The 25,017-nt window shown below is 42.9% G+C and overlaps 1 protein-coding gene across 1 annotated transcript in view; it reads right to left on the bottom strand.

Moving 5' to 3' along the window:
* LOC142578096 (uncharacterized) overlaps window positions 1-21,573 on the bottom strand; it is an 81,902-nt gene extending 60,329 nt beyond the window's left edge. The window contains exons 1-3 of the mRNA XM_075687513.1: window positions 21,483-21,573; window positions 17,801-17,847; window positions 6,083-6,121 (exon numbers count right to left, since the gene is read on the bottom strand). Of these exons, the coding sequence (XP_075543628.1) occupies window positions 6,083-6,121; window positions 17,801-17,847; window positions 21,483-21,564 (168 nt within the window). The 5' untranslated portion in view covers window positions 21,565-21,573. The remainder of the gene's footprint in view (window positions 1-6,082; window positions 6,122-17,800; window positions 17,848-21,482) is intronic.
* Window positions 21,574-25,017: the final 3,444 nt, after the last annotated feature.

The following is a 25,017-nucleotide window of genomic DNA, read 5'->3' as shown; positions in this document are numbered from 1 at the left end:
TCCCAAATCTCATGAAAATCTGAAAAGTTTCTGTTATATTTAAAAGTGGAGATATTAAGGATACTAATAATTACCGACCGATTTCTATAATTCCTGTATTCTTTAAGGTATTAGAGAAGATCTGCCACGTAAATAGCTTCTTTAGCAAACGCAATATACTTTCGGAGTATCAGCACGTTTTTCAACGTGGTAAATCTACACAGACTGCACTGTTAGTTCAACAAGAATTGATAATTAATAACATCGAAGAAAAAAAGGTTACGCGGGAAAGGTTCATTGGCTATAGCAAGGCCTTCGATACCCTAAACTATTACATTTTACTTTACATATTGCGAAGGTCCCGTGCAATAGTTCTACAGTTACATTGTTTACCCGCTATAAGATATTCAGTGTGAAAGGCATGTTCGATTTTCGTTTAATGTATGCTTATTTCTTCCCAAACGAACGATTCAAAGTGTTTATTAAAGATTTATCTAATATAAGCATGCATTATACTGATCCACGCACCCGCAGCGCCGACAAGTGGCTTGTTCCTCGTTCCCACACTACGTATTTTTTGCAGCCTCTTAGATTCACACTGCCGGCCCTACTTAATAAATATTAAGCGAAAGACGCCAACTTTTCTACGTTTACGAAAAAGAAATGCGTGACTTTTTTCTAACTCTTTTCTAATGTCTTTTATACTGTCCGAACATGATCAAGAATGTTTCATTACTCTTTGTATCACGTTTATTGTTTTGGACATTTTCTGATATGTGTTCACGGGAACATTAAATATTTCACCTATAATGTACAACGATTCTGGAGTGTACTTATATATTGACTTTATTTCTTCTATTGTTTTATTGTTGTATATGCACAACTGCATTTATTACTCGATTATTCTAACTTTGTTTATGATCGTATGGATCTTAATACCGCTGTCATGTACGTGGGCCTTTAGGCATTTTCAACTGGTGTTATTGCCGCTTTTGGCCTAAGGGACCCCCAACTGTCGTTGGAAATAAATATTTATTTATTTATTTATTTATTTATTTATTTATTTATTTACTGAACAAAGTAAAACGAAGCAACAATTCATAATGGACGATCAACTAAGAGCTCATAGCAAAGCTCGCACAGAGAGAGAGAGAGAGAGAGGAGAATACAGGAAGGCAGTGATGTTAACTAGTCAATAGTCTGGTTGGCTACCCTACATTGGGGATGGGAGAAGGGGAAGAGAAAGAATGGAGAGAGAAGGTGTGGGTACGTGTACGGACAGCACTTCAGTTAAAGTCGCTCGAGCAAACCAGAAGTTTTGAGAAAACACAAAAGTGCCTTCACTGCCTTCTGAGCCGATGATCGGTCGGGACGGTGCTCTAATATTGTCTGTTCACTCAGAGGACGATCATCTAATTTCCTCAATGTGTTGGACAAATACTGACTTTGTGCTTGAAATTGAGGACAATGGCACAATAAGTGGTCAACGTTCTCCTCGCATCCGCAAACATCACATGCAGGAGTATCAGACATTCCAATTAGTGCTGAGTAGGCATTCGTGAAGGCCACTCCAAGCCATAACCGACACAGAAGAGACGCTTTACGCCCGTTCAGACCGGCTGGAGGTGTGAGTTGAAGTGATGGGTTTAGTCTGTGCAGTCTTGTGCGCCTTGTATGTACGGTATTCCACTCTGATAAGGAGAAGCTCAGAATGCATAATTTCTAAAGTACGTACCCAACGCACACACTACCTCTGCAGCATGTTCGTTGATTACAACGGCATCAGGAAAACTGTTGCACTTTTCTATTTCACATCCGGAAAAAAAGAGAAACAAAAAGCGTCAGTACGTGCGCGTGTGCTAAGTAAGGCTCAGTGGGTCTGCTGTGCTTTATAATCCCTAGAGGTTACAAGTACAACTCCTTATTAATGCCAATAGCATTCTTTGCCTACTTGAGCCGTTTTGAGCCTGCTTACCTATATATCTATTTATGTGTCTATCTAATAATCTATATCTATGTAGCCCTATATGTGTACCCAGCATCTTACGGCAACACAGCAGCGCGGGTCTGTACAATCTTGAGTGACCAGGTGCGTGTTTGTGGTCGTATTGCCGCCGTGGTCTTTGCATCGTCGTGATTCCATCTTTGTCATCTGACTCTCGTCATCCCATCGCCGTCACGCCTTTCATACTGACCATGTGGCCCAAGTTTTCTGCCAGCTTGGACCACTCGGCAGGCGTTTGTGGTCATGGCGCTGTCGTGATCGTTGCACTATCATCATTCTAGCTTTGCCATTCGAATCTCATCATGTTCTCGTCTTCCAACCATCTTCGTCATGCAGTCGCCTTCCATCGTGATATAGTCTTTGCCACGCCATCATCGCCATGAATTCGTCGGCCTCGGATACGCAGATACCGCTGTCATGCAATCTCCTTCCTAGTACCGCCGTCATGCCGTCGTTGTCAAGCCGTCGTCATCACAGAGTCATCTCGCATTCGTTGCCACACCGCCATTTTGCGATGACGTCGCGTATCTTCTAAAGCGTCGTTCTAGTTTCGCAATTCGACTATAGTCATGCCGTGGTAGTCGCGTCATCGTCATATTGTCGCCTTTTTTACACCGCCTTCGTCGTTATATCATAGCCAAGCTGTCGTTCTTCAATCGTGATTACGCGTAGCTTCGATACGTGCGCACTTTGCATTTCAGTTACGGCATATTGTACCAGGCCGCACGCTATGTAGCAGTTACTAGTAGCCCTACGATGTAGACAGGGAAGTTTTGAGGAAGGAAGAAATTAAGGAGGTATATACAAAGATGCTGTTACAAAATACATGTATAGCATACCTTATTTAATAAAGCAGGCTAGGTGGCTATTTGACACCGGCACGTTTCAGAGAAGATTCCGATAACTAATTATCAGCACCATCAGCAACAGCATCATCATCGTAGCACTTATCACGCGATGTATGTGAGATGCGCCGCGCAGCGTCGATACGTGTAAACTTTGCATGCAGTTGCTTTACATTGCAATTTTATTGCAGTAGCATTGACTCGGCGGTTCTCAAGAAACCGCCGAGTCAAGGTTAAGCGTAGTCCACACCCACCAGCGCGAAGAAGCCAGGACTGAAAGTGTACGCACAACAGAAAAGACGAGTTTCGGTTTGTCATTCTAAACGCTAGAAGCCTAGTAAATAAAATTGGGGACCTGGAATACATTCTAGCCACCTATGGCTCACACACTGTTACAGTTACTGAGACGTGACTAAATCCTGACACACGAGACAATGGGTTATTATCGCCAAGTTATAAGATAATGCGGAATGACCGCGAATCCCAAGGAGGTGGTGTTGCCATAACTGCTAAAGATGTTCAATGCGTACGTTTGCAGGATATCCAAAATCATGAGACTGTGTGGTGCAACTTTAGGAGTGACAATGCCTTCGTCCTTCTCGGGGCAATTTACAGAGCACCTTATCAGTCCGTGGTATACTTATAGGATATGAAGAGTTACTTAGATGAGCAAAAACCGCGAAATGTTCGTATAGTTCCTTCAGGAAATTTTAGTTTACCAAATATCGAATGGGGTTCTCTCATTATGAGATCGCAAGAGCGCTCAGGGCGTGACTTGCTCATTGATACAGCTTTTTTTTTCAGAACTAATGGCAAATAGTTCAGGGAAGTACATCCACGGCAGGCGCAGCGGCAGTGGCGTAGCTAGGTCGTCTGGCACCCGGGGCCCTTAGCTCTTCTGTCACCCCCCCCCCCCCCCCCCCGGGTGTAGTCGAGGGAGGCGAGGATATCGTCAATTTTCGGGTGTCTTCAGACGTATATGACAACCCCCCCCCCCCCCCCGTACTGGCCCCGTGCACCCGGGGCCCACGGCCCCCCGGCCCCCCCTGTTGCTACGCCACTGCGCAGCGGAATCTATCCTAGATTTAGTATTTCTCAACCGGCGTTTCGATAATCACGAAATGACAGTTGACAAGGGCGTATCCGATCACAAGTTAGTATTCGTTCAAATAAAGCACGATACTGCACGCAATAAAGCGGAAGAACATGCCGTATACGAGCCAAATTTCTCGAAAGCCGATGAAACTAACACAATTGATTATCTCTCATACTACTTGGATCATTTCAGCGCCGAGTCTGACGTAAAGGTAATGTCGGCTAAATTTAAAGCTATTTTCTTCCATAGCATTGACAGCTTCGTAAGCGTTACAAAGAAAAAGACAAACGAACGGAACCCATGGATTACTCGCGAGATCATCCACCTTAAGCGAAAGATCAGTTGCAAAATACAGAAAACGAAAAGGAATCGCCACAAAAAAGATGAAGCACGTCAGCTACTACATATCACGCTATCAAATATCAAGGTACTACAAAACATGCTAACAGAAGCCAAAAATAAGCATCACGCAGAAACTCTCAAAAACTGTAAGAAATCGTCCCCGCAACGTTTTTGGCGCTACTTATCGCGAAGTGATGGCAAATCTTATAGCGTAGTTGTAAACAATGCGCTTGGGACTGATTCCGCGATGATAACATAATGCTTTGATGCAAATTTTCAGTCAGTTTTTACTCCTTCGGATCAAGTTGGTTCATTGCTCCATCCTCGATGTCAGTACCATTGCGCACCAGTGCCTGAAATAACAGTAACGTACGAAGGAATTCTGTCTCTTATTTTAAAGATGGATGAAAAGAAAATCTGTGGGCCCGGATAAAATATCGAACGCATTTTTACGAAGATATGCGGAATGGGTAGCCCACTACTTGGAAATAATATTTACTGCGTCAATCGCTCAAAACCAACTTCCGGACGGTAGGCCAATGGCAAAAGTGATCCGAATATATAAAACAGGTGACAAGCAGCCAATTGAAAATTATCGTCCCAAAGACCTGTCTTTGCTGCAAGCTAGTCGAACATGTCATATCGTAATCTATATACACATATTTTGAACCATAACAAAACCTTTTTTCCAAACCAACACGGGCTTAAGCAACGCCTTTCTACCACCACGCAGCTAATGGAAACCTTCAACGATTTTCCTATAGCTTTCAATAACAAGAAACAACTTGACGCCATTTGCTTAGACTTATCTAAAGCCTCTGAAATAATAGTTCACTTTCTGTTAATCAGTGAATTGGCACACACGGGAATGAATCCCAATTTGGAAGAATAGATTCACGCATTTCTGTCCGGTAGAATGCAGTATGTGGAAGTGAATGGCATAAAATCGACCACCTTAGCTGTGAGCTCAGGCGTATCGCAAGGATCTGTTTTAGGTACTGTATTATTTTTCGCATGCTTTAGCGATATCAGTTCCGTTGTTGCTGAACCCATCACCATACGTTTGTACGCAAAACACTGTCTACTTTACGGAACTAATGACGTCAAAGATCAAAAATTGCTGAGTTATGTTCTTCCTGCCATTGACATGTGGTGTGAAAATTGGAAAATAAAAATTAATGCATAAAAGACAGTTGTTTTCAAGGTATTTAACAAGATAAAGAATGCCATGGATCGAAAATACTTTGTGAGCTCTCGAATACTCGGTACAATTGATACACTCAAATACCTAGGGATAACGTTCACCAAGAACGTAAGCTGGAAAGCGCATGTCACAAATATCTCAAGCACTGCCGAAAAAAAACGTTTGGTTTCTGCGCAGGAAGTTGAAGCTTGCACCTGAATCTGTGAAACTAACCTATATGAAGCCCTACCTATATGAGGCCAACATTCGAGTACGCAAGCATTAAGTGGGACCCCTTCCAAGTGGGCCTAATAAACGAACTTGAAAGGGCACAAAGAAAGGCTGCACGCGTGTATTCGCAAATGGAGCTCCTGTGGAGCGGCTCCTCCAGCTTGCGCTGTGTCAATTAGCTGCGTGTGCTGCGCAGGCCTGTGGCTTTTTGTGGCTCCGATTGGCGTTTATCTGCAAAGAACTTCGTTTTTCACCGTGCTTTGAGAGTCGGCCTCGCTGTACAGCCTTCGAGCTCATGCTTAGCGCACTGATCTCGTAGCCGCTTGCAAGTGACGTCCCAAAGCCTTAACAACTGCGCGTAGGGTAGTTTTACTGTATTTGCTACAATAAAATATACTCACGGAGGTACCACCGCAGAAGTTCGAAGAAGTGCCGATACACTAAAAGAAGCAGGAAAAAATGCGTAATCGTCAGTAAAGATAAATACGTAGACACACTGACTAGAGAGTGAGACATGCACCGCTAAGGGGGGAGGGGGGATATTGCCGTTAACTGCGGCCTATTTAACCACATGTAACTTCTTTGTTTAACTTTCAGAATAATTTAACGCTAATTTCAAAACAGCGAGGCGTCCTCCAGCGCCCGGAGATCTTTCGAGAGACTGCTTGAGATTCAGAAGACGGCATCCAGTCACCGAAAGACACTCGCCGCTAGAGAACCTGAATCCCCGTGATCGCAGTCTGGATGGACAGAGACATTGATACGCATTGATTGTCATCGTTTAACAGACTGCCATATTTATGCCTAATAAATCAAACCGTGAAATATCTTTTCCAGAAAGTAGACTGATAGGCTAGTTGACATTGCTTTACGTATAGACAAGACGGTCCATGCAAGATTACTTTGTTTCTTCGTCTTCTCTGCCGCCTTGCTTGTCCCACATGCACAACACCTCAGTGGATGCAATACCAACAATAAGTACGTAATGTAATACAAACTCAGTAATTTTGCTTTCATGTGAGGTTTAGTGCCTCGAAACTAGGCACCGTGTTATCAGAGACGCCGTCCATTCCCTGTTATCTTTAACATGTATAATACACCTGTACCTAAGATTATGTTTGAGTATATGGGACACTTTTTCGCGTATATTAAACATGGTTTAGTGGAGCAATGTTCCGGATAAAGGTACGCGTAAATGCAACACTGTTCTGTATAACAATAATTATTTTTGTTATACTAAAACGCAGTTCCGCACGTCACGTTGTGTGGAGCAGTGCACCGCATAAACACCAGTTCCAAATACAAAACACAATGCTCAAATACAAGGACCATCACTCAATATATCTTGTCATATTATGTGAAATGCCGTTCAGTACGAGCGAATTGAACAAAAAATTACTAAAATTGCGCACTCATGGCACAGAAGTGAACAGAGTATACGGCGATCCGGATTCACTCTTTGATATATAGTCAAAATTAAGAAGAACTCCATGAGTAGCGGAGTGCTTTAACGTGCACTCGAAGCACCGTTACACGACGGTTCTTGCATTCCGCCCGTATCAAAATGCGGCCGACGGAGCCGCGTATTGAATCGCGCTCCTCGTCCTCAGCACGGCAACGCCATAGTCGCCAGTGCTGGTGTCCTGAGAAGGAGCGATAAACGCGACACGAAAGAAACAGAACAGGCGTAGCGAAATGTTTGTTTGGACGGTCGTAAACTGTCGCATTTGTTTGGACTCTCACAAACTGCTTTTAAACCCACCCGCAAAAATGTGATTTTCGTCCTTCTTCTGAGAGGTAAACCATACCTCGTGTTCTTACCTAAAGTCAGTCCGGGAATGATTTGTTTCTTTATTCACGGCACCTCAAACGCCCGATATAATGGGCTAAACATAAGAAATGGGCAGTGGCTACATAGTGTTACAAAGTGCAAATGTATTACAAAACGTGTAGTGAAAATAAGCGATACATCGGTTGCGCATACCCGCTTTTTCTGTGTGTGTGCACCATGCAGAATTTTTAAGAACCACCTACGGCAAATAACATCAATCTAGTCATGGAGCTGGATTACTCAGGGGCCGACATTACTTGTACGAGAAATAACAAAAGCACTAATTACCTTTTTCATTGAAAACTTTACGCCACGGCAATTTACGAATTGTAGCCGGCGAGCTCGCAAGGTGTATACAGTTGGAAGAAGTTTTCAGGCTCACAGCAATTTCGACATGTTCATTCTCAAAGTGTGCGACAAAATACGTAGACGTATCACGCAATTTTCTGCTTCAACGCATAAAACGTTGGTTTGTTTAAAATCTGAGTGGAAAAATATTGCATTTCTGCCGCAAGCTTCACGGCGCATATCTCGACGCCCGCGCGGTCCTTAGTTTTTTTAGATAGGTGAGTTTTGTAAGCTCACAGCCTACAATTCTTAAATTGCATTATGTACCTTAAAGTAATTAGCTAAAAGGTTAATTATACAATTATGCTTTTCCGTGTGTCGTGCGAGTATTGACCCCTGGTTCAAGTAATTCAGCTGAAGGACTACAATTACGCTAGCTGCCACAGCCAAATTTAAAAAGTATGTGTGGTCTAAAAGATCACCTGGTGTGTATATACATATATATATATATATATATATATATATATATATATATATATATATATATATATATATTGTCCACACAAAAGGTGGACAATATATGCACCAGTTAAGCTCGCAACAAGAGAACAAAACCAATGATAAGTAACAGGGTTTCGAGTATTGTCCAGTCAAAGAATAGACAAAAATAATACTAATCATATAATTTTGTTAGAAATGCTCAAGAGCAGCAAAAGAAAAATGGCCCGGACCACCTAAAACACCGGAAGAGCAGAGAGTCGATGGCCTCCCGACACTGAGAAGCGTTTGTGTGTACGATGACGTTGACGGGAGGATTATTCCCGTTGCAGCAGTTTGCAAAAAAATGAAATGATATTTAGTGGTCACAGTGCCATTCTTACGAAAATGAACGTTCCGCACACGAAATTTAACCGCAGTGACACATGACAGGCTTATAATTACAGCAAAGGTAATATATTGGAGATAAATACGGCATTAGATGCATACTTTTTTAGCCTTTGAAACTTGCGCAGAATTTCTAGTGTTGACGACCTCTGGGCATTGCTTAAGAAAAAAAATCATTTATTTGCGAAGCCGTATAATCTCGTCCTCGATAATCGCAAAGAAATCTAATCTGAGCAGGCCTTGAGAATGCAGACAAGAACTGCATACGGTGATCCAACGGAAAACAGCTTATAACGAACTGTCAAAACGAATTCATCTGCAGCAATCCTTGAGAAAACCTGAAAAGATAACTAGTGAAGTAAACGTGCAACCTAGGTTGCAAAGCTTACTTACGTGCGGAATTTTAAGCTTACGGGCGTAATCAATCTATCTTTTTGTCACGAAAACTTCAGCGCAGGAACAAGGGACGAAGCAAGGAAATGCATGCCACTACTCTTCATTTCCTTCCTTTGTCCTTTATGTTTGCGCTGAATTTTTCGTTACCATGAATGCAACATTCTAATTAGCCCAATCGGCAATCTTGTCAGCTTTTTTATCGTTTCTTTCCAGAATGCGACAAAATCCAGAAGTGCCTTGGAAAATTGTGAGAAGAATAGAAAGCCGCGCTGTATCCTTCCGGACCATAGTTACTTATTTAAATTCAATTCAGATTTATTAAACACCTGCAAGATGCTTGCAGAATGAACAAAAACCCTGAGAAGACTGATCCGCGCACCAGATCATGGCGTACAGCGGTATGAACTCCGCACATATACAGGCGCAAATCAAAATGCGGGAAATGCAACAAAACTACAGGAAACTACAAAAGTATGGAAAGAAGAGCTGAATATAAGCATAAAGAAAATCCATAAAATGTACAATATATTGCGAAAAAAGCCATTAGGTCAGGAACGAAAGAAACAGAGAAACACAGTCAGTAATTGAACAAAAGGTAATTACAATAGAGAGTTTCACATACATGCTTCGTCTCTCATTCGAGGAGGTCAATTCAACGTCTATGCCATTTTCGGCAAATTCATTTAGCAAGGTCGGTAATGTGTACGATGCATTTGGTTACTCTAGCTCGTACAGCATTTGTCAATTTTACACGTTTCGTAATTGCGTGTTTGGTACGCACGGGAATTTTTTCGTTCGTCCAAGCCACAGATTTCAGAAGGTAAGTTTTCTTATTTGTTTCCAATGTAAGTGTCGTTGTAGTCTGAAATTGCGTATACATTGTACATTATCAATCTTAAGTTTATTGAACATGTCATCTATGTGACTAAAGTAAGCAGGTTTAAGGGCTAGGCATATGGCATGGTTCTGAAGCTAAAGAATTTTCTTCAGATTTGTTTTGTTGTTCTAAGACTTAGTGTGCCATACGTTACCGTGGATTAAAATACACCATTGTACGAAATATTATTAGCCGAAAAAGGGAACGTGAGACAATGTCGACGCAGGAAGCGAATTACATTGAACAGTTTTTTTAGACAGGTAATTCCTGTGAGCATCCAAGGATAAATTATTGGACAAAATTATGCCAAGCGTTTTAAAATTTTCTACAATTTTTATTTGTGAGCTGTATGGCACCAGTCGGGAGAAGCTCGCTGAATCTGTTTCGTGAGTGAAACAAAACGGCCTTAGTCTTAGTAATGTTTGGCTTAACAGATTATTTTTTGGGCCACAAGCGAATACGACGAAGTGTTACATTTTCGCGAAAAGATAGGCACGCGACATCCGAGCTGGCAGAAAACGTGGTAGTACCGTCAGAGTATATTATGTTCGCCGCATGGTGAATCTTAAGAAAATCGTTAATTTAAAGAACAAACACAAAAGGACCCAAAATACTTCCTTGTGGAACACCTACATAACCACCCGCCGTGGTTGCTCAGTGGCTATGGTGTTGGGCTGCTGAGCACGAGGTCGCGGGATCGAATCCCGGCCACGGCGGCCGCATTTCGATGGGGGCGAAATGCGAAAACACCCGTGTGCTTAGATTTAGGTGCACGTTAAAGAACCCCAGGTGGTCAAAATTTCCGGAGTCCCCCACTACGGCATGCCTCATAATCAGAAAGTGGTTTTGGCACGTAAAACCCCAAATATTATTATTATTACCTACATAACCGGCTTGCCTGAAGAAGATTGACCATTAATTATGACAAACTACGTCAAAGCTTCGCCTCGAATGCCACGGTGCTGCCATTTTTAACAAGTCTGTCGTGATTAATATGATCGATTTCTTTTGCGAAATTCAGAAAGATACGAATGACGATGTTGTGAATTCTAGATTTTTCATTTATTATTTCTTTTGGTGTTAGCAGTATGAACTCTGTAGATTTACAGTTTTTGAAGCCTGACGAGATGGCTTAGACGCTATGGCGTAGCACAGCTGACCTTGAGGTCGATGGATCAAATCCCGGCCGCGGCGGCCGCCTTTCCACGGGCGCGAAATGCAAGAACGCCCGTGTCTCGTGCGTTGGGGGCACGTTAAGGTCCCCTGGTGAACAAAATTAATATGCAGTCCCCACTAAGGCGTGCCTCTTATGAAATCGTAGTGTTGGCACGCAAAACGCCAGAATTTTTTGTGAAGGTGTACTGCGAGTCAGACAGTATGTTGTTATCGATCAGTAAATAAATTTAACGCTTTAAAGTTATATCTTGAAAGCCTTTTGAAAAGGCTGGTAGAATGCAGATTGGACGGTAGTTCGCAGGATCGTTCTGATCACCCTTTTGTAAATTGCTGTAATTCTTGCGCATCGCACTTTACGAGCAGATGCCACATATGTAAAACAATAATAATTATATGAGTCAAGCAATGCGCGAGCAAGTCAATGACTAATTTCATCGGTTTTATCTTCAAATTCATCCTATCTATGTTGTGCTGTTATTTAAGCTAGTGTAGGTTGTAATAATTCTGAGTTCGATACTGCCGTCATAAACAATATATGCTCGCAGCGCGGCTGCATGTGAACACGCGGTCGCCTCTAGACAATTATGAGATATTAGAAGGAAATAAATCATTAAATAAAGTTGCTAGTTCACCCCCAGAAATATCCACGTTGTATTTCATTGTCTTAGTAATGGGCCATCTCGCCATCATGGTCACCAAGCGTACGTTGTCACACTGCCACAGTATTTGCCCTTGTAGTCGTTCAATCGGTGTCGTTCCAGCTTCGTGATCTGACTCTATTCATGCTGTCGCCGTCACGCGTTCTACTCAATCCATTGGTCAAAGTTATCCAATAGCTTTGAGCACTAAATATGTGTTCAGCGTGGTGATGTACTCATGATTGTTGCGTCGTCATCATTCCAGTTTCTTCACTCAACTTCCGTCATGCTATCGTCCCCACGCCATTGTCGTCATGTCTTCATCACGCTGTCGTTTTGTCATTGTCATCGTTCATGTAACGCCATCCCATTGTATTCACACCGTCGTCTTCACACCGCCTTCGTCGTCCCGTCGACGTCAGTTTTCTTCGTTGTGTTGTGATCATACTGTCGTCATTCAATCCTGACGAAAGCATGACACCTTCGTTGTCATGCTTTCGTCGTAATGCCGTCGCAGTCGTGCCATCAACGTCACCTCGGATTCGTCATCCGAATCTCGTCGTGCCATCTTCATGTTGCAGGTTTTGTGGTATAGTCATTGTCCCGCATTTCTAATCAATACTCGCCGTCATCCCATCGTCTTTATGCCATTGTCATGTTAACGTCGTACCGTCGCCATACAGTCGTCGTCATGCATTCTTTGTCATACTGTCGTCGGAATGCCATCGCGGTCTTTGCAAGATCATCGTACCTTCTATATTTTACTCTCGTCATGCCGCAATAGTCATACAGTTGTCATGCCATCGTCATCACGAGGTCATTTCACCATCGTCATCACTTCAGTATCTTCATCCCAGTACATTCACGACCTTGTCGTCACACCACGTTCGTCGATACATCAACATCATTCCTTGTTCGTCATTCAATCGCGATTATGCCATCGTTGTCATGCAATAGTCGCCATGTTGTGGTCATACAGACGCTATCATGCTTTCGTTGTCAGATCATTGTCATTATGTCGTCTTGGTCATGCCATCATCATTCGCGCTTCTCTGTCCAGTTGTCGTCATACCATCGTCGTTACGGCTTTGTTATCATACAGTCTTCATCTCAGTGTACCCTTGTCGTCGTCGTTACACCATCGTCACAATTTAACAATCGGAATCTCATTCTTTTCATGCCATCGTAACTATACGCCTTTGCTGTTCGATCGATATCAATCCCTCTTCGTCATATATCGTCTCTGTGTCGGCGTCATACAGTCGTCGTCATATCGTGGTCGCCATTTCTCCTTGATCGTGGGAGACCTTGGCAAGTGCCGTAACAAATTGAGTTTATGTCGGAATATGTAGCAATAATGGAAGTAACAAAAGACGTATTATTGCCACTACACGTGTTAAATAAACATCACTTCTGTAATATTGGCGGTCGTTACATTGCTCCACTGACATTCGCATTATCGTCGGGTCATCGGAAGACTAGTCCTGCCATAATTCTTTTTAGCTAGCCTTTTACGCCGACCCAGTTGTCCAAGTTGTCTATCAGCTTGGGCCATCGTTGTCACGCTGTGGCTTTACCATCGTCACCACTTCAGTAACGTCATCCCATTATCGTCGTGCCATCATCGTCATACCACCTTCCTCATTACTGCGACTTTATCCTTCCTTCATTACATCGCAATTATGCAGTCATCATTAAACCGTGATTACGCTCCCGTGGTTACGTCAATGTGGTCTTTGGGTCGTCGTCAGACAGTTGCCGTCATGCATCTGTTGTCATTTCATCGTCATCATGCCTTCGTGGTTGCTGCATCGTCGTCCTTCCAGCTTCATCGTCCGACTCTCGTCATTCTATCGTCATATAGGCTTCGTTATAAAGTTGTCGTCATACACTCCTCATCATCACACAGTCGTTGTCATACATGCGTCATCGTAATTCCATCGTCGTAATTATATCTGCGCTTGACATCCGACTATCACCATGTATCGCCATGACGACGACGTCATACCCGCTGTACTTGCTCAGTGGCTATGGTGTTGGGCGGCTGAGGACGAGCTCGCGGGATCGAATCCCGGCCACGGCGGCCCCATTTCGATGAGGGCGAAATGCGAAAACACCCGCGGTGCTTAGATTCAGGTGCACGTTAAAGAACCCCAAGTGGCATAAATTTCCGGAGTCCTCCACTACCGCGTGCCTCATAATCAGAAAGTGGTTTTGGCACGTAAAACTCCATAATTTAATTTTCTAACGATGTCATGGTCGTCGTAACACCATAATCACGTCGTCGTAATGCTGTCGTTTTACGATTGTCATCTCCTCAATGACCTCATCACGTTGTCGTCATTCTGTAGTCATCATATGGCCCTCTTCGATCCGTCGACGCCATTCCTTGTTCGCCATTCTAGTCTAATTATGCTGTTGTCATTCAATCGTGATTATGCCCTTACTGTCATGACATCATCGCGAATGCGTCGTCGTCAGACAGCCACTATCCTGCACCTGTTGTCATACCGTCGCCGCTATGGCGCAGTCGTAGTGCTATAGTCGCCATTGCATCTTCGTCATCCGGTTCTCGTCATGCCTTCGTCGTCACACAATCATCATCAATCCAGTTGTACTGATGTCGGCGTCGTCATGCTGTCATCGTTATACCATTATCATAATTTAGGAATGGTCATTTCATTGTCGTTATGCCATTTCGTCGTACCGTTTTTGTCGTTCCGTTGACATCATTCCTTCTTCGATATTCCATAGTCGTCTGTGCGCCGGCGTCATACAGCTGTCGTCACGCTCACGGGTGACCTAGGCAACCGAGTGCCATATAAACATACTAGGATACCAAATTCACACATAGCCAAACCAACGGAAGTCTCAGAACAAGAAGGTGTTCAATAAACTTGACTTCATTATTACAGTGTGTCCCTGCATTCCTCGATTGTTAATCCTATTTTCATAGAAAGTCATCGAGAGATGAGTTCTACCGCTTTTTCTAATAACTTTCTTTTACGTTGCCTTAGTTGACCTTAGTTCCTACCTTAGCCAGTCACTTTCTGGAGGCCCCGTAAGGCAGAAATAAATAATATAATATAGAACATAAATAAATAAGTAGGTAAATAAATAAATTCATATATTCATATCACTTAAAGGCCTCAAAACGGGGCATTACATAGCGGGTGGGCAGGTAGATAAACGGAAGGTAAAGTTGGGTTGGCGTTACTTGAAAGATGGTCTTCAGTGGCACCTTTGAACTGAGAAATGTCGGTGACGACGGCGATCTCAGAAGGAAGGGAAGGGTATCCATTCTCGAATGAGTAAAATGCGAAAATTAAAATGACCATTTTCCCACAGTGGAATAGTTGCCTTCAGACGCGGTGATGAGGCCACTTCCGAAAGATCTTTTCTTTTACTTTAAATGTTATCCATGCTTTCCTGGGACACAATCTGAGACGCACAAGATATATTCAGTTGGTTGGTAGTTATACGATGTTTTTCCTTTTCTTCTACTTCCTTCTTATCTCGTGATAATATGACTTGAGTTTTATTCCATATAGCAAGCTGTAGCAGTGAAAGTTTCTTTCCATCTTTTATTTCCATCTACAAATCTTGTTTACTTTTTAGTTTCTATGCTGATCGATGTGATTGAAAGGCTGCTGCGGGGGCACTTGTGTGCGTTCCAACCGTGTGCGCTCTAAATGACTATCCCTGTACGCTCCTCATGTCGTGTCATGTTTACTTGCTGTATTATTCTCCCTGTAAACCTCACCCATGTACTGACAATACATGCATGGGTAGGTACATAATAAATAGGTAAATAAAAATTATGCCGTCAGTTTACCTTGAACGAGTACTTTTCTCAGTTCTCGAATTGACTTTCATTGCATTCTGGGGTTTCACGTGCCAAAACCACGATTTGATTATGAAGCACACCGTAGTGGGAGACTCCGGATTAATTTTGATCGCCAGGGGATTTTGAACGTGCCCCCAATTCACGGGGCACGGTCGCTTTTGCATTCAGCCCCCATCGAAATGGATTCCGGGATTCCATCCCGCGACCTCGTGCTTCGCGGCGCAACACCATAGCCGCTTAGCCACCGCGGCGGATGTCTCAGTTCTCACTATCCACAGTTGTCGCGCTCAGCCGCGATGGAGCACCTCTAACGTTGTCCTGTCCATGTTGTCACGTGGTATATATTTAGGCTCTTATTCCTGTCAGAATATAGCATGTATTTTTGACAAAAACACTAACTCTTAAGCGCAGGAAACTAAGACCGAAGCTCTTTCTTTTTCTCGTTCAATTTCTTGCTCTTACTGCAGCCCTGCTGAAGTAGGTGCGACCTTACAGATTTCACTGCGTGTTTCGTTTTACCACTTTTCTAGAGTTAACTAACCTAGGTTCACGTTTGTTGCGTCGAAACTATTTCATTCAACATTCTGCAGTAGCGTGACCTTCAGTGACCGGCCCTACTGTGTGTGATCTGTACTGTGTTCTACTTTATTGTTTAGATTTGTCCTGTTGCTCTTTCTTTCCTCTTTCCTCCCTTCCTTCCTATCTTCCATTTCTGTGTTGCTGTCACCTCTCTTCTGAAGATTAGGCAGGCGTTGTGCCCCCTCAGGTGGCAGTTGCCTGCCTGCTCCTCGTTTTCCCTTTCCTGTTAATTGTACATATGTGTTCAAAACAAGTAATAATAATAATAATAATAATAATAATAATAATAATAATAATAATAATAATAATAATAATAATAATAATAATAATAATAATAATAATAATTGTCGTTCGTTTTATTTTCTTTCTCGCTTCTTTTTCGTTCTTTCATAAGTCGTCTCTTCTTTCTTGAAAAAGCATTAGGAACTCACCAGGTTGCCTGCCAAATATTTTTTACTAGAATGTGATTACTTTATTTTTTACTGGCCATATAAATAAAACGTTTATGTGCTCATATGCCGCTGACTAAGTCCTTATCCTATGACAAGAAACTCTTACACAATTTAAATGTATGCCTTGATTGCTTTTAGAGACAAATGTTGCACGAAAGCGCGGGTGTCGTAATGAACTAATTATTCTTCTGTTTCAAACACTCATTGACAATCGATTGATTGTTTGCTGTACATTCAAACAGAAGTTTTTGAAATGCATAGCGGTACAAAAATAAAGCTGAAGCGGCTTCGCCACCGAGCTCTTATTTTGCGTCTGTTTTCATGCGCTTTGTGCAAGCTTGTTTTGTGGCTACTTTTCTATTAAATAATCATATCGCGAGAAAATCGGCCACAGAAACGTGGGCTACCCCAGTCATCAAACATGAGAGTCTGTGACTAAGCGACGTAAGGAAAAAAGGACCCTTTAAATATAGGGATGTGCGCATGTTGCCAACTTTCCCATAACAAATCGAATACTGTCCTATTCAAATCGGTCGTGGAAATGAATAGCCGTTATTTAATTAGTTTCTCGAATCGGATACTCCCATTTAGAAACCCGAAAATCTTTTTAATAGTTATCGAATACTTTGAAGATATTCGCCTCACACGATCTAAAATTATATTGAAGCGAAAATGCGACATATTTAGCCCCATTCATAGTGGACACAACAGTAAACAGCACAATAAGTCGCTAAGTCACCAAGGCTTTTCCGGCTGAGCACGATAAGGACATGCAAACAATACAGCATTCGAATCTGTGCAATGTCTTTTTCTGACTTTCCTTTTTATATTTAGCATAATCTTGAATCTGCTCTTCCTTGAGAGAGAAAGAGAGAGAGGAAAGCTGTTTACTTATCTCGCCAAACTTCTCTGCCAGCGTTTCTATCGTCATTGACGTGCTACCTGCCATAAGAATCGAGAGACGGATCAGAAGGCTTGTCATAGCGTGCGAAAAAGGCAAAGTAAGAAAAATGTACAGGCCGCTCACTTCATTGCATTCGTTTTCTTTAGATTAGTGCAACGCGCACGATGAGCCCTGCATACTGACACAAGATCTGAATTACGCAACTCGAGTTACAACTTCAACGACATAAATAGCCAACCGACTTACCTCGCGAATACCCAGAATATCGCCGATCTCTACGTTAATGCAGTCCGCTGAAAAATAATAATAAAGAACGACTGTAACACTGTTCGCGGCCACAGTTCATTTCAAACAGCATAGTTCACTTCAAGTTCGCCTCCAATAAGGTAGAAATTTAGCTATGCCTTACGCATATATATTTTTAGTACCTGCAATGTTGCGTCTTGCGTACTTCCCAGGAAAGGAACCATCTTTCGCTAAGTGCTGTATCCGCACGGATAACAAAATATTTCGTATACCTTTGCAACACTGTACAATAAAGAGGGTCTTTATGCTATTATCACATATCACTGTACTTGATCTGTTCTGTTGCTTAGTAGCCGCCTCTTTTTATAGCCATCTGGCTCGAGAGATCATGAAAACTAATTATTTATTTAGAAATACTCGTACAGCGGGGGTCTAGGAGCCGTGCAAGCCATACGTTACACGGCAGCTACTGGTAACCGAAGCACACCAAGCACGGCCACAATGCGAATTACACTTTTCTTTTTCAACAACGCTTTTTTCCAAACCACCTGTTGCAAATAGGGCCTGTTCAGATGCAGTATCTGACGAGGCGGATATTACCTGAGAGCACGACTAAGTGGAACGCTCCAGGTGGCTCAAGAAAAAAAAAACTTCGGCTAATTAAGATTTTCATTGTTTTACCTGTGAGCCACTTGCAATCACAATCGTCTCCTGAAAGGGAGATGGACGCTAATGCCACATGCATATATCGAATGTTGTGTTCTAATCTCTCCTTCAATATTGGCTACAATGTATATCGCTGCTCCACCCATTATTCAGTTAACTTTTCCCGGTCTCTTCGTCGTGGAAACTGACCAAGTGTATCATACAAGACATTTTTCCTGTCCAGACATCCATGCGAAAAAATGGCACCTGCAATCACGGTATCACCACTACACGGAGCATAGCGTACGGCTGGCTAAAATGCAGAGAATTTATTATTATGTCTGCCTTAACGCTCTTGAAGTGGTTGCGATTTTGCACAGAACATTCGTGGCCTTTAGCGATCTCCCTTTGCGATCGCGTTTGAGAAACTTATGCCATTCGACATAATGACCTCAAACAGCCACATGAAGCGATCATGTCTTGTATGACTGGTCGGCTACGTGAAGTAACACTTTGTTTCGTGGCAGGGTGGCGACGGCATTCTGGTTTCTTGTGAACTGCATATTTGCGGGAGGTTGTTCCACCATTGCCGAGAGGATGAACCAGCGCAATACAAAGGACAAAAACCAAGGCGAAACGACAAGAGCGCTAACTTGAAACTAGAAAATTGCTCGCCAAACCTTCGTTGTCAAACACTTACACGTGCGTGCAAATGGCACGCATACGTATATATGTTCCTCGGATATGTTTTTTTTTCTGTTACTACGAAATAAATGGTCACTACGGTAAATATATCTACAGGTTACTTTAAATAACACGCTTGGAACAACGTGTGAATGATATAATCGCGCAGACTGCAACTAACCCAAGGCTGCCTTTATTTTTTTTTTTTATTCTCGCAAGAATATCTGGCACACAGCCAATCACAGTTACGCCATGCATCGACTTCAAAGGTTCCTGCCACCTCCCAAGACTCTTTTCCAGTCATAACCACGGAAGCTGCGCTTACAGACTCCTCCCACCCTAGCTTTCGCATTTCGATTGCCTCCAGTATTTCTCCTCTGCGGACTGTCATTAGAACTGCGCAGAACACGAGTGTCGCGAAATCGGAGACGGCAGCCGCAAGCATCGCAGTGGGAACGCAAACGTGCTCTGCGATTCTTGGTCAAAAAAGTATTAGCCTCTCGCTCAGGCAGTGGCCCTGCACGGCTGACATATGCACGGCTGCATGCAATACGGATGCAGTAAATTAAATTAGATTTTGAGGTTGTACGTGCCAAAAGTACGATGTGATCATAAGACACGTAGTTGTGGGGGACTAATGATTAATTCTGATCAGCTGGGGTTCTTTAAAACGCACCCGATGCACTGTACACGGGCGTTGTTACATTTTGTCAGCATCTACATGTGGCAGCCGCGGTCGGGATTTGATCCCGCGACCTCGTGCTTAGCAGCGCAGCGCCAGAGGCACTAAGTAGCCACGGTGGCGCAGGGATGCTGTAAATCACGCCAGTGCCACGTTCCACTAAATGAATAGGGCAAATGAGTTCTGCAGAAGCCCGCAAGGTGGAAGAACGTTCGGTCAAGAAAAGAACCAACTGTAGATTTCTTTCTAGGCGCACGCTACGTTTTGTAAGATACCAATTTTTGCTCTGATGAACTTTTCGTCACTTTGCGGTTTTCTACATAATTCACTTGTCATATTCAACATCCATGAGCTTTGAGTTGTCGATTAACTCCACCTCTCTCAGCGATCGACTCGCCTCCCGGTTATCTCAGATGGCATAGCAGCCACCGCGGAAAATATGTTAGCCCTGTTTCAGTCATCAAATCAGGACAAATTTTTTTCTGGAACTGCGAGTCTTTCTTTCCGAGATACCTGTGTGGATCCCCTGAGTAGCGGCATGCTACAGTCGGGTGGTTGAGAAGTCTTTCTTTCTTTCGTGGCACAAACTGTACCTGTAGGGAGGACGCCGTAGGGAAAGCAACGCAAGGGGCTGTCGTGAAACGTGGACGCTCCCGGCGAAACACGACAATTGTGTGTCATCAATATTGCCGCACATATGACGACAGCGAAGAATTTCAGTCTTCATCACACAGGAAAAAGCTACTGTTGCATAACTCTTGGTTACACCTGGTGCTTTTTTTAGAACATACAAATGTTTTCCACGATTGCCTGTGGCAGATGCACAATTGTAACCTTTTAACTGCATTGAAAGAAGAGGCGAAGATTACTTACACGAGGTCATAAAATGCCTAATTTAGAAATAAGGAAAATTCACTCATTGCGTATTTAACTAAATAACTTATGCAAATACTGCAATTTAAAGAATGTAACTAATCAGCTGGCAAGATATGTAAGTTAGAACGAATTATAATAATGGCACCGGTTTTGAGCTATGAGCCCTCAAAACTTCGATAAAAAAAATTCACTGTCGTTGCACGAGCTTTTCTACCTAGGCACCAAAGTAACTGGACTGTGAGTCGGCTTAGTTCCACAGTTGGGGATTTATTATCTCCAAAAGTGGTCTCATCCAGAGAGTTCATTTCAATAAGTGAATACGCTTTGCGAACAGACGAGCTAAAGTTCATAAATTTCAATAATACTTTCATAAGGTAATTAGTTGAAACCTAATTAGTAATATTTTCGTCATATTCATTGTGCATTTTGAGTTCTCGCGCAAGTGATGTCCTCTCCTTTAGGGTAATCCAACTCAAGGATTGGCATTGCGGTATCTGGTACAGGCAGTTTTTAAACAAGTTTACATGGGCTTAAAGAAAGGCACCCGGTATAGATTTTCCAGGCCGATGTGTCTGTCATAAATAAATTAAGATATTTACAAAGGAAGCACTGAATCTATTCAATAAATAAGAAAGTAACGCAGTCGCCTCTACACATCAATCTTCTTGTTTGCAGCCGTGCGTCTTCCGAACGGCCGTCTTTTGCATTCCTATCAATGAGACCAGTAGTCTGCGACCTAAAGAGCGCAATTTCTCCACGCCGAGATAAGCGCTCGATTCTTCTTTTTTCACTCACTCGCCGGAGGTGCAGCTCCCCACGTCACTGATGCCGCGCAGAGAAGACCAGCCAGAAGGCAGGTGGAGGTCATCGTCGACATCTCGCTCGGTGGACGCCGGAGGAAGGCACGGTTATTTGTCCCTAGCGTCTCTTTATACCCGAAATGCCTCGCGATGCGCGTCACGACATTGTGACATCCGCGCACTCTTTACGATCCCGCGCACATCCGGGGCACCACGGGGCCTCTGGTCACCCGCAGCTGCACCGTGTACAGCGCAGTGACACCGCTGTCGCTCGCCGCTGTCAGTGACGAGCTGCCTCAGTCAATGTGTCTTTTCCACAATTTGTCTATCTCACTGTGACGCAGAGAAAGGACGGAACCTGCCCTGTTTTCGTTTAATTTGACAGCTTATTCTCCGACGTGAATCGCGGGCTGCATCTCGTATTTGTACGCACGTGCGTGTGTTCCTTCAATCAATTCTAGCACATCTATAGCGCTGTGAAGCTAACAAAACAAGGCCGAAGCACTCAAGGAGACCTTAATGCACCTGCTGCCGTTTCTCCAACGCAGTGCACTACAAACTGACCACACCGATTACTACGATATCCTCTGCTAACAACTAATCTCTTCTGGGCAGCCTGTTCTGTGAAATGTGACATCAAAGAGAACATTTTCCGACCTCTCCAAACAGCGGTCACCTCTTCAGTACTGGCTTCCAAAGCAGTGTATTCCCCAAAATACGTTTGTGTGCCTACAGAAGAATAGCACAGACGAACAGAAGGACAGCATTCCAGCCCCTTTCCGCCCTTAATGTTCTATTTTTTCTCCAAGTGTTCGTTTTTCGACTACTTTTGGGAAAGTCAGAAACTTCCGCAAAATATTGTTTGCAATGGTACTGTCAAAAAGGTGAGAGAACCGCGCAGCTGGTTTTTCCAGGCTTCCTTTTATTTCTTCTTTCCTTCCTTTCGTTCTTCGTTCCTTTCTTTCTTTCTTTTGCACTTGCGCAAATCGGACTCCTATAAAAATCCTTGGTCTTCGATGCTATAGTTTTCGATGCTTCACCGGCCTCGGCATTTTACTGTGTTTTTTTGTACAAGTGCATACCTGTCATCTAGCGCTACATATATAGCGAGCATATGAGAGAAATTTAGGTCATTCTTAAGAACAATGCACTAGTTGCTGTGCTCAATGTGAATTTGTTTTATGTAATTCTGATAAGAATCCCCCTGACAGCTTTAACTTCTTGAGCTCGTCCTGAAAGCGCATTTCGCTTCATTTATGTATCTTTTTTTGGATCTACGTTGATATACTTGAAAACTCAACCCAAAGATAAGTAGGCGTTCTCTTATTTTTATTTTTTTGCGCGCGCACTAATCATTCTGCATCGAAATACATTATAAAGTGTGCGACTCGAAGCTAATAAAGCCTCGAGGAGCAATCAATTAATTAGTTAAGATTACAATTTACATAGAAAACCCTCGTTTCATTTTTTATGCTAGAACTCCTTTTTTAATAAATGGTACTGGAGAGATGTTGTCGCCATTAATTGGCACCGGCTACTCCTTTTCACATGGAGCTCTGAAAAAAAGAGAACTAATTTATATGCATTACAACTAAAAGTGAACTCCAAATCACAATAACACAAAGTCCAGTCACATAAGTGCACTAGTGCCATACAAACTGAAAGTCAACTCAGCAACACAGCAACACATAGTCCAGTCACATAGGTGTACTAAAGTAAACGCAAGGTATGGTCGCATAGCTACACTAAAACCATGATAGAAAGCACAGTTTATATTCAAATGAAGAGGATACATGAATCCTGGCACTGAATTGGCCAAAGTTGAGTTGGCCAAGGCTCTACTCAATAGCTGACGAGATTATTGTTCGCCTATAGAAATCTTTGGAGGGCGAGTAACGCTTGTCTTTGCAATGGATATCTTGACCAAGGACCTGCGCTCTTCTTGAGGCTGAAGGGCCTGCGGTGTAATGCCACTAAATTATGTGCTAAACGTTGTCTGTATGTGTCATGTCGGGGACATTCTAACAGAAGATGTTTATATCTTCATCCACGTGGCCACAAGTGCAACTCTTGAATTTTTTTGTAGAAAGTGTTCTGTGTATGCGGTACTGAGCCGCAGACGAAGAAAGAGCGTTTCAATGGCCCCGTTTGTATCCAATGTGGACGGTATTTTAAATTCATGCGAAAGGTCAATGTGAAATAAATCTGAAGATTTCGAGTTCTAATCAAACCATGTCGCTTCGCAACCATGGGCTCAGATTTGTCTTAGTATGTGCCGCCATTCGCCTTGTGTTTGAGAGAAACCATATGTGGCATTATTAACATGCGTTTGTCCAGCTGCCTTGTCTGCTGCAACATTCCCAGGGATATTGCAGTGGTCATGTGCCCGTTGGAACATTATTGTGCTATTCTGTTCACTTGCATTTGTGATTTCCTTTAGTGCTTCGTAAACTAACGCCACGTTTTTTTTTTTCGATTTACTGATGCCACTATAATGTGAAGACAAAGCTGTCTGCGAGTCACAAAGGATGACTCAGTGTTTCCCTTTTTGCGTTGCACTTATGTATCGTGAGAAAGATAATATTGAAAAAAGCTTTGCTGTAGTTGATGTCGTGCAAGACAGTTTATACGTCAATGTTCGGTTCCATTCTAGAATGGCAAAGACAGCTGTAGAAGAATTTGTTTGACAAGAACCATCCGTATGCGCTCGAATATATTCAGGGTTTCAAAAGCATATTTTGTATAACGCTCGTTGTTGTGCTGCTAACATAAACATGTCTCGTTTGCAAATAATTCCTTCAACCGGAAGTTCAGTTTTCGGGACGACGAGATGCCATGCAAGGTATGAGATACCCGAGCTGCGAAATTCGTGACGTGGTGGAAGCCTTTTTGCTCCTAAATCACCATATTGATGCTCGCCATGTGTCTTTCAATAAGGGCAGTTACAAGTGGATGCTTTTTCTGCTTCACTGAAACGCGAAAGAAGTAGCGACATGTTTCAACCATCCTCATAATAGGAAATGGACAGTGACGTGCCTCCGCAATTACTAAAGAGCTTGCGGTTGCGCTAGGAAGGCCTATGCGTACTCTAAGGCTCCTAGCTATTAATCGTTGAAGTCGCTCTTCAGTTGAAGGAGAGATTTCATGCAGGGTAGGTGAAGAATGCGCTGCATTTTGCCTTATAAGTGCATTATTTACTTTTACAAGTGATCAAACTGACCCTACCCATGCAGTGCCCGCTACGCAGCGAGGAACATTTATCGTTGAGTTTATTTGTTCTCCGAATGTTTCAATGTGAGGATTCCAAGAAAGTTGTCTGTCTGGTATAACTCCCAGAAAGTTGTGTTACTTTACTACGTCTAAAGATTGTCCCTCAAGGCACAGCTTAGACTCCTTTAGATATACTTTGGCCAAAGGCAGCATAGCCATCTTACTGCCATCATCAGCCTAGTTAAGCCCACTGCAGGGTAAAGGCCTCTCCCATACTTCTCCAACTACCCTGGTCATGTACAAATTGTGGCCATGTCGTC

This window comes from Dermacentor variabilis, chromosome 4 (genome assembly GCF_050947875.1).
Source record: "Dermacentor variabilis isolate Ectoservices chromosome 4, ASM5094787v1, whole genome shotgun sequence".
NCBI classification, from domain to species: domain Eukaryota; kingdom Metazoa; phylum Arthropoda; class Arachnida; order Ixodida; family Ixodidae; genus Dermacentor; species Dermacentor variabilis.
This window is presented reverse-complemented; position numbering and strand designations above follow the sequence as displayed.